This window comes from Musca vetustissima, unplaced genomic scaffold (assembly GCF_032173495.1).
Source record: "Musca vetustissima isolate MV318-11 ecotype Yass unplaced genomic scaffold, APGP_CSIRO_Mvet_v1 utg2274, whole genome shotgun sequence".
Classification (NCBI taxonomy): Eukaryota; Metazoa; Arthropoda; class Insecta; order Diptera; family Muscidae; genus Musca; species Musca vetustissima.
The window spans coordinates 94,760-107,981 of record NW_026879689.1 but is presented as its reverse complement, the minus strand read 5'-3'; the positions used below and the strand labels follow the sequence as shown (position 1 = coordinate 107,981).

The following is a 13,222-nucleotide window of genomic DNA, read 5'->3' as shown; positions in this document are numbered from 1 at the left end:
GAGACAAATTCGATCCTCTACCTCTATAAAGGCAACCTTTTTCAGTTCGTCTATAATACCGACCTTTATCAGCTCGTCTATAAAAATAAACTGCTACTGCTCTTCTATAAGGATTACATAATTCAGTTTATCTATAAATCCGCTTTTCAGCTTTTCTAAAAAATTATCCTTACTCATCTAATCATCGGTCCGTTTTTTTTCTGAAATTTCCCATATTGGTACAAAATCTACTACAAAACGATGTAAAGCAAATTCAGAGAGTTTTTGTTTTCAAGTTTATAATCATTTAAATGAATCTATTAAAATAAATATTAAATTTGCAATAATTAATGATGTATTCATTCATTGTTTTCAGTTCACAACATATTCCCATACACATACATTTATACATACACACGTAGTGAATTCTTTAAGAATGAATAATAGATAATTGGCTCAGTCGTTTTTTAGATCTCTGGTCAAAGGGAAGCAATTATGGGAAATACAATGTTTATATTATTTGGATATAAACAAGTCGTATTAAATTTTCAAAATTGGATGAATCTCGAAATTTATAAGTCGATTTTTTATTTATTAAAAATTCTAAATTATATTAGCATCTATTCTAACACCCCCAATACTCCAACGAAGTACAGTGAGTCACAGTCAAAGTATCCACTTGGTTTTTATACCCTTTACCACACTGTGGTACAGGGCAGGGACGTACGTAGGGGGGGGGGAGCTCGGGGGGCCCGGGCCCCCCCCGAAATGAATCTTTTTCACAGTAAATTTTTGTTTGCAACAGCGAATTTTTTCGGTTAACACAGATCACATATTTAATTTAGTCCAATTCCATGTCAATGGTCCTTAAAAAATCTGAGGTCTGTTAGGATGCATCTCTTGAATATACCCAAAGTGGTAATGGGTATCATATAGTCGACCCGTCCGACTTTACACTTTCCTCACTGTATCCAAGATAAAAGTTTTTTTTTTAACACGCGGATTTCAACCTTGCAGATTTCAGCTTGCCGGCATAGATTTTACCATGTTTTCCGTGTAAGATGTCTGAATTTGTCCATTTTGTAAAGCATTTTGACTTGGTATGCTTGAGATGTTATGGCTTCTTATATTTTTCTCTTCAAAATACTACATAAGTTCTCTATAGGATTCAAATTCGGGTAGTGAGTAGGTGTTTTAATTCACTTTTGGATAATTATAAAGCATCCATTCTCGAACGATCTGCGACTTGTGTTTGGGGTCATTATCTTGATAAAATCCATAAATCCTCCAATAAAAACGAAATTTCCTACTCCGGCAGCGCTCATACATCCCCATACCATTGCAGAACTTCATGCGTGATTTACGGTCGGAATTAGATTTGCTTAGGTTGCAAGACATTAAAGTTAAATTTGCTTTCATCAGCAAAAAAAAAAACAGGTTGGCTTCTTCAGTGCAACTCTACCACGAAAATTGGAAATTTTTCGAATTATTTCTGGGTTAGATGTCTTTTTCAGACATTTCACTGCGAATTTCAGCAATTTTAGGTGCACTTAGGTTTTGTGCCTCAATATAACGTTTCGGACATCAGATCGAGATCTGTTGAGATTTTCCTAGTTCAGCATAGTGAAGAACTCTCGATAATCGTTGTGTGGCGCCCCTGGGTCCCAAATTTTCACGATGGTTGTCCAAATAAGAAAATTGTAAAAACTGCTGATGAAATATTTAACTTCCATGCATGCAATTGCTTTTGTTTAATAATAATTATTTTTATATTGAATAGCTGGACCCGTGGCGCTTCGCTGCCCCTACTAAAGTGATTACCATAGGAAAACTATTTGTATGCAGTTCAATAGCTAATATTTATAGATATGCACTATATAGGTATTAAATTTCTTGGGGATTAAATTTGTCCCATTGTACCACGCTAAATTGTGTACATATGATGTTTATTTGTAACCATGTTACTCAGACAAATTCTGAAGTGGGAATCTGTAAACCTTCTTAAGATATAAGCTTAGAAAATGAATGTTACTTCGGAGATATAATTCTTTCTATGCCATAACTCCACATCCACGCGAAATTTTAGAAGTTTATATAGCCTATGTTATTTCCCTCGGGTGGCAAGACATGCGGTGAAAATCTCAGTAAAATCTCTTTAACGGTTTTGAGTCTAGAGACCAACAATTTTTTTTCCTACATGTAAATTATTTAAGTGCAAAGGGGAGTGCGTTTATTCCTAATCGTACCACGCCCATTTTTGTATGAATGATGTGTATTTATACCTACATTATTCAGACAAATTTTGAAGATGATATCTGTAACCTTTCTTAAGATATACGCATATTACATGTTCAGAAATATTGAGGTATGTTTACTATTGATGCTATAACTTTGGATCCACGCGGAATTTTAGAAGTTTATGTAGCCTATGTTGCTTTCAGGCCATGTCATGACATACAGTGTAAATTTCATTAACATCTGTTCGGCGGTTTTTGCGTCTATCGGTAACATACAAACAAACAATTTTTTTCTATTTTATATATATATATATATATAGATTTATATAAATATTGGCAATTTTATTTTATGCCATAATGAAAAAAATCAAGTGGATATTTTTGACTGTATAATTCTTTTGATTTCATGTGGGTACTATTTTTAGTACCATTTGCGGTATTAAGATTAGGAGACAAAAAATCCAAAGTAAAACGGGTTTTAATGGTCAATGTGTTACTTAGCTGGTTCGAGTTGTTCCATAAGCCCTGCTTAAAAAAGATTGAAATACAATGAGTGCGATATGTTATCTTTCACTTGATCTTTCCATCGAATTCGTGTCCATCTCTTCTGCGTGAAAATTTTGAGCAGCTTCCCCAAGTGACCCTCGGGGAGGTCTGTGTCCGCAATTGAGATGAATGATGACCATGGTGCCATGTTAAAGCCAATCAGAACCGTTGCTTGGTAAATATCACCCCTACATTACTAAGTTGCCCATTTTTTGGAATCATAGCAAACATTTTCTTGGCGGAGTTACCAGAAAGTATTACCAAGGACAAAGTGTACATACAAGGCTTATAGTATAACAGTGTATATACAGTGATGGTCACAGAATTAAAACATTTACTGTGGTAAACATTTTTTGATCAGTCCTCGATTCGTTTGAAGTATTTTTGAACATTTTTAATTCAGAACACTTCGATATACTGCACTTAAGAGATTTAGTGTGAAAAAAGAAAATTATTGCACGCAATTTTTCCATAAATAACGGTTTTTATGAAAATACATCGACTTTTAAGTGGTCATATAATTAAAACATTGTGTGATTTTTTACTTTACTGAAAATACTTTTAAAAATGCTCTTTAATTTAGTTAAATTATGTAAGCTAAGCACTGATAGAATCATTTACAGATAACAATTTCTGAAAAAAAATCTGTAAAATCTATCAAAATTGCCAATATCAATCGATATTATCTTACATACTACAAAAATATTCCGGCCCTCTTTAGTAAAGGCTATAGAAATTGAATCGTTCCTTTGGGTTAATTCCCATTTTTTGAGTTTTTATTTCAAATATTTATTTATTTTGATAATTATTTATTGTTTTCTACTAATTCTAGCAATTTTTGGTGCATTCGGACTTTTATTTTCTATAATAAGGGTGTTTTCTGAATGTTAGGTGTACTGTACACATTTGGGATGAGGTGGGCCGAAAACTTACTTTTTTTGTGTTTTTTCTACTCGGTTTGATATAATAAATTCCAATATCAATCGATATTTTCTCACATACTGCAAAAATATTCCGGCCCTCTTTAGTAAAGGCTATAGAAATTGAATCGTTCCTTTAGGTTAATTCCCATTTTTTGAGTTTTTATTTCAAATATTTATTTATTTTGATAATTATTTATTGTTTTCTACTAATTCTAGCTATTTTTGGTGCATTCGGACTTTTATTTTCTATAATAAGGGTGTTTTCTGAATGTTAGGTGTACTGTACACATTTGAGGCAATTTTGATAGATTTTACAATTTTTTTCAGAAATTTTTATCTGTATATGATTCTATCAGTGCTTAGTTTACATAATTTAACTAAATTAAAGAGCATTTTTAAACGTATTTTCAAAAAAATGCAGTAAAGTAAAAAATCACACAATGTTTTAATTATATGGCCACTTCAAAGTCGATGTATTTTCATAAAAACCATTATTTATGGAAAAATTGCATGCAATAATTTTCTATTTTCACACAACATCTCTTATGTGCAGTATATCGAAGTGTTCTGAATTAAAAAATTTTCAAAAATACTTCAAACGAATCGAGGGCTGATCAAAAAATGTTTACCACAGTAAATGTTTTAATTCTGTGACCACTGTACAATCGCCTTAAGTTTGAGGTTATAATTATGTTCCACTGTTCTGTACACTGTACAGTGCGATCACACGCCAACTGTAATTACAGTGTTAGAAAATGTTGTTGCTGATATCTAAGATAAATCAGATTGTTCATGTAAATAATCGTGTTGTGTATAAGAGTGTGTATGTATGCCGTAGCATGCTACAATCTCTTCTAATCAACGTGAGCAAAAATATACAGTAAGCGTCAAAAAATGTAATACCAGTTTAAAATTTTACAAAAAAAATTATTTGGAATTAATTTTTATTGGTGAACTTGAAAAGAAGTTACGGCCCAAGTTGAACGAACGTAGGTCCCCAGGGGGACCATGTAGGAAAAATCGTATTATTATTAAGGTTTCTTCCTACAGTCCATTCGGAACAAACTTAAGGCTCTAAGGGAAATTGTAGACCGATAAAGCATTCCTAAATGGTGCGATTCTAGCGAACTTTAGGCTTCCTGGTCCATGTATGGTTTTATTATTTTGAAACAATTAAAATAGTAATTTAGTTCGGTCAGGTGGAAGTTTTCATACGCTCCAACTTGAGGTTCACTCTTAAAATACCTAAAATCGGTCGGGATATTCATACTGCCTGGAGGCATTGTTAACATCTGAGAAAACGAAATACCAAATTATAGACACTAATGTTGGAAAATGCAGCTAGGACCTATTAGATACGGAAAATCGATCATAACAAAATCGTGGCAAAACATGGACCTTTAGTGTCATTTTTTAGCGAACAAGCTACAACACGAAATAACAAATAACATCCACAGCGGTTTTGAGCCAAGAAATCAGAATGCCAAATTAAAACTACTTCGGTTTAAAATATCGAAAATAGGGCGCTTCCTTTATATGGGAACTTTTAAAAAAACTTATAGTTATATTTAGTTATAGTGAACATTTTCTACAGATGTTCTCCCTCGTCTAAGGACCCGAACTATCAAATTACACACCTATTTTAAAGCCCGAAATTAATTAATCGATTTATTTCGTGTTTGGAACTGAAAATTCAATATACATTCAATAATACGAGGGTTTAATAATGTTTATATTCGCCTCACAATTTATGTACCTTATTTATGACGCCCACTGTACAAATTCATGTGGGAGAGAGAGCGCTTTGCTATTGACTTGAAGCTATGCACGCTGCTGCTCCAACGCTGGCGCAGCGCAATTTTGAGCGCGTAAAAATGGTTTTAAACACAAAAATTCAATTACTGTCAGTCGTGAATTAAAAGCGAATACGCCAAGTTGTGATAGCGAATAACTGAAGCAAAACACGCAACGCCAAAGAAAACACACATACACGCATATGTATATATAAACAAAAAACAAATAACAACGAATAAAGAACGGACAATAATAACAAGTGAAACTTAAAAAAAAAAACATTTTTTTTCTTTTTGCAAAAATTTTTTTGTTAATTTTTGTGTAAAAACAAATACCATTCGAACAAAATGTCGGAAGTGGAAAAAAATGTTAGTAGCGAAAATTCCAATTCGAATATGATGACAGTTGAAATACCCATTATAGCTCCAGTGGCAACCGAAACAATAACAGCCGCTGTCACCAGTCCGACAACAGAAACAATGCCATCGTCGGTGGTGTCAGCAGCAACACCAGCCCCTGCACCATTGGCACCCATTGCCGAAGCACCCTCCAAAACAGAGGATACCGTGGATTTTAAGAAAATGAATATAAATGAACAATTGCAGCCAAATCCAAATGCTGCACCAGCAACGGTGACAACAACAGTGACCATTATTACCAAAGGTAAGGTCGCGACAGAATTTCATGGAAAATTCTAAAAAAAGTATTTACCACATTTTTTGCACATTCTGGAACACATGATGCAAGTTGCATGCAACTTCATTACCAACCCCCTCTACACTTTAAATTATCACCCAGAAATGTTGGTTGGCCAGAAACCCCGATACGTTAACCACGAACATTTAATGTTGTCTAGTAAAAGTTGCAAGAGTGGTTGGCTTAAATCCATTTTCACTAAATGTGATTTTCACACAATCGACCATAACAACAACAACAAAAGCATTTAAAACTACAACAACAACAAAATATAAGTAATAAACCATTTGCAAAAGCTATGCGTGCCTTGTTAAATGGTGAGAAGGGGAAGCATAACTTCTGAGCAGATTTCGATACAAGGGACATAGCTTCTTAAAAAAACTCTGATTAAAAAGTTAACTTCAGGTGTAGATCTTGAATTAAATAATAAAAATAATAAAATCGGATTTTAACCGTTGCATACAAATAGTACGTGATCTTGGGAATTATAAATTATGGCGAATTAATTATCAAATCCGTCAAATAACACATCAAAAAGGATGGTGCTTTAAATGAGTAATTTTACCCTAACATTTACTTTTATTGGCAATTCATTCGCATGACAGAATTTTTTTCTTCCTAAACCTTAGAGGGCTGCAGTGAGTTTGTTTCAATTATCAGAGTGTTTTCAATAATGCGAAGTCCGATTTTCAATAAATCTGGTATTGAAATACCAGGAATAAAGATTTTTTGAAACATTTTGAAATAGCTTCTGCATGTATGTTACCCCATTCACAAATTTCGGCTTCCTCAAAGAAAATCTACATTCCAAATGCAGAAGTAGTTTTGGCACAATGTTTTTCCGATATTGATTGATAAAATTCTCCCCCGATCAACTGGCTGAATTAATAACGTCGTATTTGCTGGAAAAAATATAATGTTTATATTAACTAAAACCACAAAAAGAAGGCCTTTTCTTCACACTTGGAGTTCAGTTCCAGTCCATTTTATATTGGTCCATATATGGTCAGATTTTTCGTGATTGATCAGCCAATGTTCCCAAAATTAATCACCACATAAAAATAACATGGCTGAAATGTAACACATATATATGTTTATATCCTTCAGTGAAGGGAATATATTTGTTATTCCGTTTGCAACACTTCGAAATATTCGCCGGAGACCCCACAAAGTATATATTCTTGATCACGTCTGATTGTCTGTTGAAATCATGATAGAGATCGCAATAGTTAACACAGATATCTGAAATTTTGCACAAAAATTGTTGGTGGGGGAGACTGGGGCACATTCGGAACTTTTTTAGAGCCCTATATCTCAGTACTTACTTAACAGATATAACTAACTTTGCACATATATATTTGAAGATTTAAAAGATAAAAAAAATAATTTACAAAAAATGTTTGTTGTTGTTTTTTGTGATCAAAGAAAAACCCTTATTTTTGATGGCGGGCATGATAACTCCTCACTGGAACATCGGAATCCGAAAATTCCAACGGTGTTAGAAAGAGTACATGTCTGGCTAGGGTTATTGACTTCGCTCTAAAATTAACAAAATGGTGGACCTTTGAAAAAATATAAAATATTTTTTACCAAAAGCCAAGTTAAAAAAAATAAGGAAGATCTTCACCGATTGGCTTTATCCTAGTTCATACGATAGCAGTACACTCACAGAGAAACGTGTAAAAATTTGGAATCGATTGGGTTATTAGTTTTTGAAATTCGCAAAAGAGAAAAACGCGTTTAAAGTTTGAGAAGCCCTTTAGCCGTCACTTGATGCTGACACAATAAATCGTCTATATCTTCAAGAGTTCTTGCGATTTTCATTTGAAAATTTGTAGGGACATTCTTGAATTAGTGTAGATTCGAATTAAATCAAAAAAAATTTGACCCCGAGAATGGGGGGGGGTCCCCTTAAGTCTGAAATATATCATCTCTCAAATGGTGTCCATTTTCTTGCAAACAAAAATTTACTCTTTTAACCGCATTTTCCATTACTGTTCGTATAGCTTCTGGTGCCAAGTTGCTTATTTCTGCTTGAATTTTGCACTTAAGCCCTTGAATTGTTTGGGGTTTATGATATACACAACTTCCTTCAAATAGCCACACAAAAAAGTCTGGAGGTGTAAAATCTGGTGAACGTAGATGCCAAGCAAAATCACAATTTCTGGAAATTATTCGAATAGCATATTGCAGGCGTGTCAGCAGTTGCTGTGCCATTTGAATTTTATACGGAAACATTTTAAGATCCCGCTTCAAAATTCTTTGCAGGGATGTTCTGGAGATTCCCAATTGAGTACAACGACGACGAGTAGAGACAGATGGATCTTCGTTTACACTCTGTCGTACAGCCTCCACAACTGCTTCATTGCGCACAGATCGGTATCTTCCTCTTCCTGGAACATCTAAAACTCTTCCATGTTCCTCAAAACGGGAGACTAAGTTCCTAATCATGTTGTGACTGGGTGCTGTTCGGACATTAAAATGACGACGACATTTTAATTGAGTTGTAAATATTGACCTTCCAGAAGAATAAAAAAATTCTATGATTTTGACGCGTTTCTGCACATCATATGTAGCCATGATTTACCTCCAAGAACCAGTAAATAACCAGAAAAAGACAAAAACAAAAAAATATTAAAAACAAAAAAGATATAACCATTTTTAATCCTTCACTCTTTTTTGGGCCACCCTGTATTAGTTAAACATTTTTACACTTTTGTAAAAAAGTCAAATTCGCCGAATGTGCCCCTACCCGGGGTAGCTTCGGCATTTAATGGGGCACATTCGGCACCATAGTCATATACTTGTAATTATCACCACTATTAGTCTTGTGGGAATTCAGATCCTCTAAAGATTCTATTTTGTTTTAATACGCGACTCAATGTTTAACAATTAAGGTTGTATTTTCTAGCGGCGGACGTTGATTTCTCAAGCCACATACGTTTTTTTTCTATCGCATTTTCGACAATACAATAACTTTTGGTCTTATATATGTAATTTCGAACCATATTAAATGATTTTTTTAAAGACAAATTAAAAAACATTTTAATGAAACAATATTGCACTATCTGTACATGGCCGAATGTGCCCCATTTCAAAATGCCGAATCTATTACAATGGAGATATTACAAAAACATTTGTAACAAAACCAGTAAGGAAAGTAGTAAAGTCGGACGGGGCCGAATATATGATACCCTACACCACTTTCATCAACAGATGAATCCTAACAGACGCCACCATTTCTAAAGGACCAGTAAAATTAAATTGGATCCATAAATATGTCATTCTACAACCTATACTAAATTTTTCATTTGGTCATATAAAATCTGAACCGATTTCAGGAAACTTAACACATCATTCTAGACCTAATACATTACGCTGTGCCAAATTCCCTGCAAATCGAAATATATACACACATATATATCTAAATCTGAACCGATTTTCAGGCTTAATCTAGGCCTAATTCATTACGCTGTGCCAAATTTCGTGCAAATCGAAAGATATTAAGGGGCTTTGGTGCACCATTTACATTAAATCGGACGAAAATATATATGGGAGCTATATCTAAATCTGAACCGATTTTCCGGAAACTTAACTCACATCATTCTAGACTTAATTCATTACGCTGTGCCAAATTCCGTGCAAATCGAAAGATATATAGGGACTTTGGTGCACCATTTACATTAAATCGGACGAAAATATATATGGGAGTTATATCTAAATTTTAACCGATTTTCAGGAAACTTAACTCACATCATTCTAGGCTTAATTGATTACGCTGTGCCAAATTCTGTGCAAATCGAGATATATAGTACTTTGGTGTCCCATATATTAAGGTGTATATCACCATTTAATTTAACACACATCGGATATATAGGAAAATATATATATATAGGAGCTATATCTAAATCTGAACCGATTTTTCCCAATTTCCATAGGGATCGTCCTTGGGCCAAAAAAGTGACCTATGCCAAATTTTATCCAAATCGGATCATAAATGCGACCTGTACTTTGTTCACAAAAATACATGGACGAACGGGCAGACGGACATGCGTAAATCGACTCAGAAAGTGATTCTTTGCATATTCTCAAAAGGAACCATAGGTCTATCTCGTTTTCTTTTTGCCTGTTACGAACATATGCACAAAGACATAATACACTGTACCACACAGTTATTTATTTTGATATTCAATACCTATGGATCGAAGCTAGTGATGTATAGTGAGAGCTTCATATCTAAAACGCGATTGGCGATGTTTGGTGGTGCAAATGGCATATATCGGTCCACGTTTTGGTGTAATATTCGGTTTTTGGGGATTTTAGGCAGGGTTTCCAACCGAATTGGCTGTAAATTGGTATTTTGGGTTCTCATTGAATAACACATATCCGTACCAAAAATTATTATTTTTGACCCAAATTTCAGGGTTGCCCCCATATAACGGTACTTTCGGTATTTTGGGGATTTTTGAAAATTTTTGCAATATTCAAAAAATATGTTTTCAATGGTCCGCCATTTTGTTGATTTTTGAGCGAAGTCAATAATCTTAGTTCATACGAGAGCCAGACATGTACCCTTTCTAACACCGTTGGAATTTTCGGGTTTCGATGTTCCAGTGAGTAGTTACCCTCAATATAATACTATTAAATGTTTTGAGAATTTCAATCATGTTTTTCTCACGTGTTTTCGGTAAGTTCAAGGTCCTATAATAACATGAGTTTTCTCCTAGGAGCACCATTAATTTTAGATATTTTGATTGTCATCATCATGGTGGAGGGTATAAAATGTTAGGCCGGGTTTTCAAAGAAACATGACCTTTTGGAGGTAATTTCGTTTTCAATTATTAATAATCAATCGGTGCAATATATGTGGAAATTTTAAAAAATGATTGGGTTCAAACATATTTTTTTCAATTAACCGGAGTTTTCAATTAAAAGGTTCGCAATTAAGCCGATTGGACTACTACTGGCCTAATAATCAAAATGCGATTATTTAACATTTATATCGTCTAGCACGCATTATGTTCTTGATTTGCGAGGATAAAAGAGAAGTCTTGGCTTGTCATGTCAGGTCTGTACGCACGACTGACTAGCTCAATCCAATACTTCAACATATTTCAATCCAATACTTCCTGCAATGTAAACAAAAGCTCCTCGGTGTACTATTTGCATGAATATGGAAGCTCTATCTAAATCTAAACCGATTTCAACAAAACTTCACAGGCATCAAATTGGACTTAATTCAATATGCTGTGCGAAATGTTGTCACAATCGGCCACATATATGGGGATATTGGTGCACCATTTACATAAAATCGGACGCAACTTCAAATGGGAGCTGTATCTAAATCTGAACCGATTTTCTCCAATTTCAATAGGGTTCGTCCTTGGGCCAAACAAATTAGCTTTGCCAAATCTCATCAAATTCGGGTCATAAATGCGACACACAAATACCTGGACAGACGGACATGCATAAATCGACTCAGAAAGTGATTCTATGCATATTCTCCAAAAGCAACAATGTGTCTATCTCGTTTCCTTTTGCATGTTAACATATGGTTCCATGGGTTCAGGTCAATACATGAAAACTGGTCGCCTCTGATTTTTTTTGTCGCTAATATTTATATTTATAACTTTGCCTCCATACTGCACTGCGGGCACGTTCCTCTCATATGAAACCGCAAATGAAGAAAACTCTTACTTTCAACACGTTGTACACACATCGGCGCATAACTACAAGTACAGCTTCATAGAAGCAGCGAGTCTTGGCCAAATATTCATCCACCGATTTATTCATTTAGTTTTATGTCTGTCTGCTGTGTGTTTGTTGTGATTTAAATTGATTTTCAAATGATGCGTTTGTTCACTCACCTGTTCGCTTCTTTTTTTTTCTGTCTGGTATCTTTGTTTGAGTTTAGAGATTTTTCAAAAAGGAAAATAAAAAAATCGTTTTGTAAACTACTTTTTTGTGTAGAGTTATGTTTAGACAATGGAAAAGTTTTAAACGTTATTCATGTTTATTATTATCGTTGTTGTTGTGGTTGCAGTTGCTTAATGTTGTGCAAAATTTTTCAGTTCGAAGCACATATTCCGATAGTTTAGTCAATGCGCATTTAGGATTTATTTACTGGTACAGTGGGTAAATATTTGATATATTATATATAGATTTCTGGGCAATATTTCGGGATCACACACAGAGAACTTTTTGTGAGAACCACCTTCCAGAACCATTTCAGTGGGAAAATGAAGGAAAGAATAAAAGAATTCTCAACATTCCTCAAAAATTCGATTCAACGTGAAACATCTGAGAAAGTCGTTAAATTTCGGTGGGGTGGACAGTCAAAGTGCTTTAAATCTATTGGGACTTTTATATGGCACCCAATGAAAATCTAAAATTTCCAACTATTGCCAATTTGGCTGAAAATTGTCGAATAATGAGGGTTACAGTAATTTTCTACTCATTGATTACTAAAAAAATTAAATAACAGCCCATTCAATTGTTGGATAATGGTTTGCTCAAAACGTACTCTAAAGATGGAATTTTCATGGCGAGAGAGCATCGATAAACTTAGATATTTGTGTGCTGATGGGTCATCTGCCATATAGCCCTGCCATGACACCCAAGGACTTCGTTTTATACCGCATATCAAGAAACAAACAAATAACATCGGTCGTGCCCAATCCTCCTTTATATCCTCCATAATTAGAGATGGTATTTACCGGGTAAATATCCAAGGGGTGTATATCTACCCGGTGCCCATTTGCGGGTATTTATTTATATATTTCTTTTAAGAGCCTAGATAGGTGTGGATTTTTTTAAAGAATACATTAAGGGCCTACATAGGCGAGAATTTCTTAAAGAATAAAATTTTAAGGGCCTACATAAGCGTGAATTTTTTAAAGAATAATTTTTTAAGGGCCTACTTAGGCGGGGATTTTTTTAAGGAATATATATTTTAAGGACTTATATGGGCGAAAATATACGAATATAAAGCGTGGATTTTTAAGGAATTTTTTTCAAAGATCACTGAAACGTGGCTTTTTTGAACAA

The 13,222-nt window shown here is 34.2% G+C and overlaps 1 protein-coding gene across 1 annotated transcript in view; it reads left to right on the top strand.

The window, feature by feature from the left end:
* Positions 1-6,024: 6,024 nt before the first annotated feature.
* LOC133324750 (plasma membrane ascorbate-dependent reductase CYBRD1-like) overlaps positions 6,025-13,222 on the top strand; it is a 28,622-nt gene continuing 21,424 nt past the window's right edge. The window contains exon 1 of the mRNA XM_061533590.1: positions 6,025-6,142. Within this exon, the coding sequence (XP_061389574.1) occupies positions 6,061-6,142 (82 nt within the window). The 5' untranslated portion in view covers positions 6,025-6,060. The remainder of the gene's footprint in view (positions 6,143-13,222) is intronic.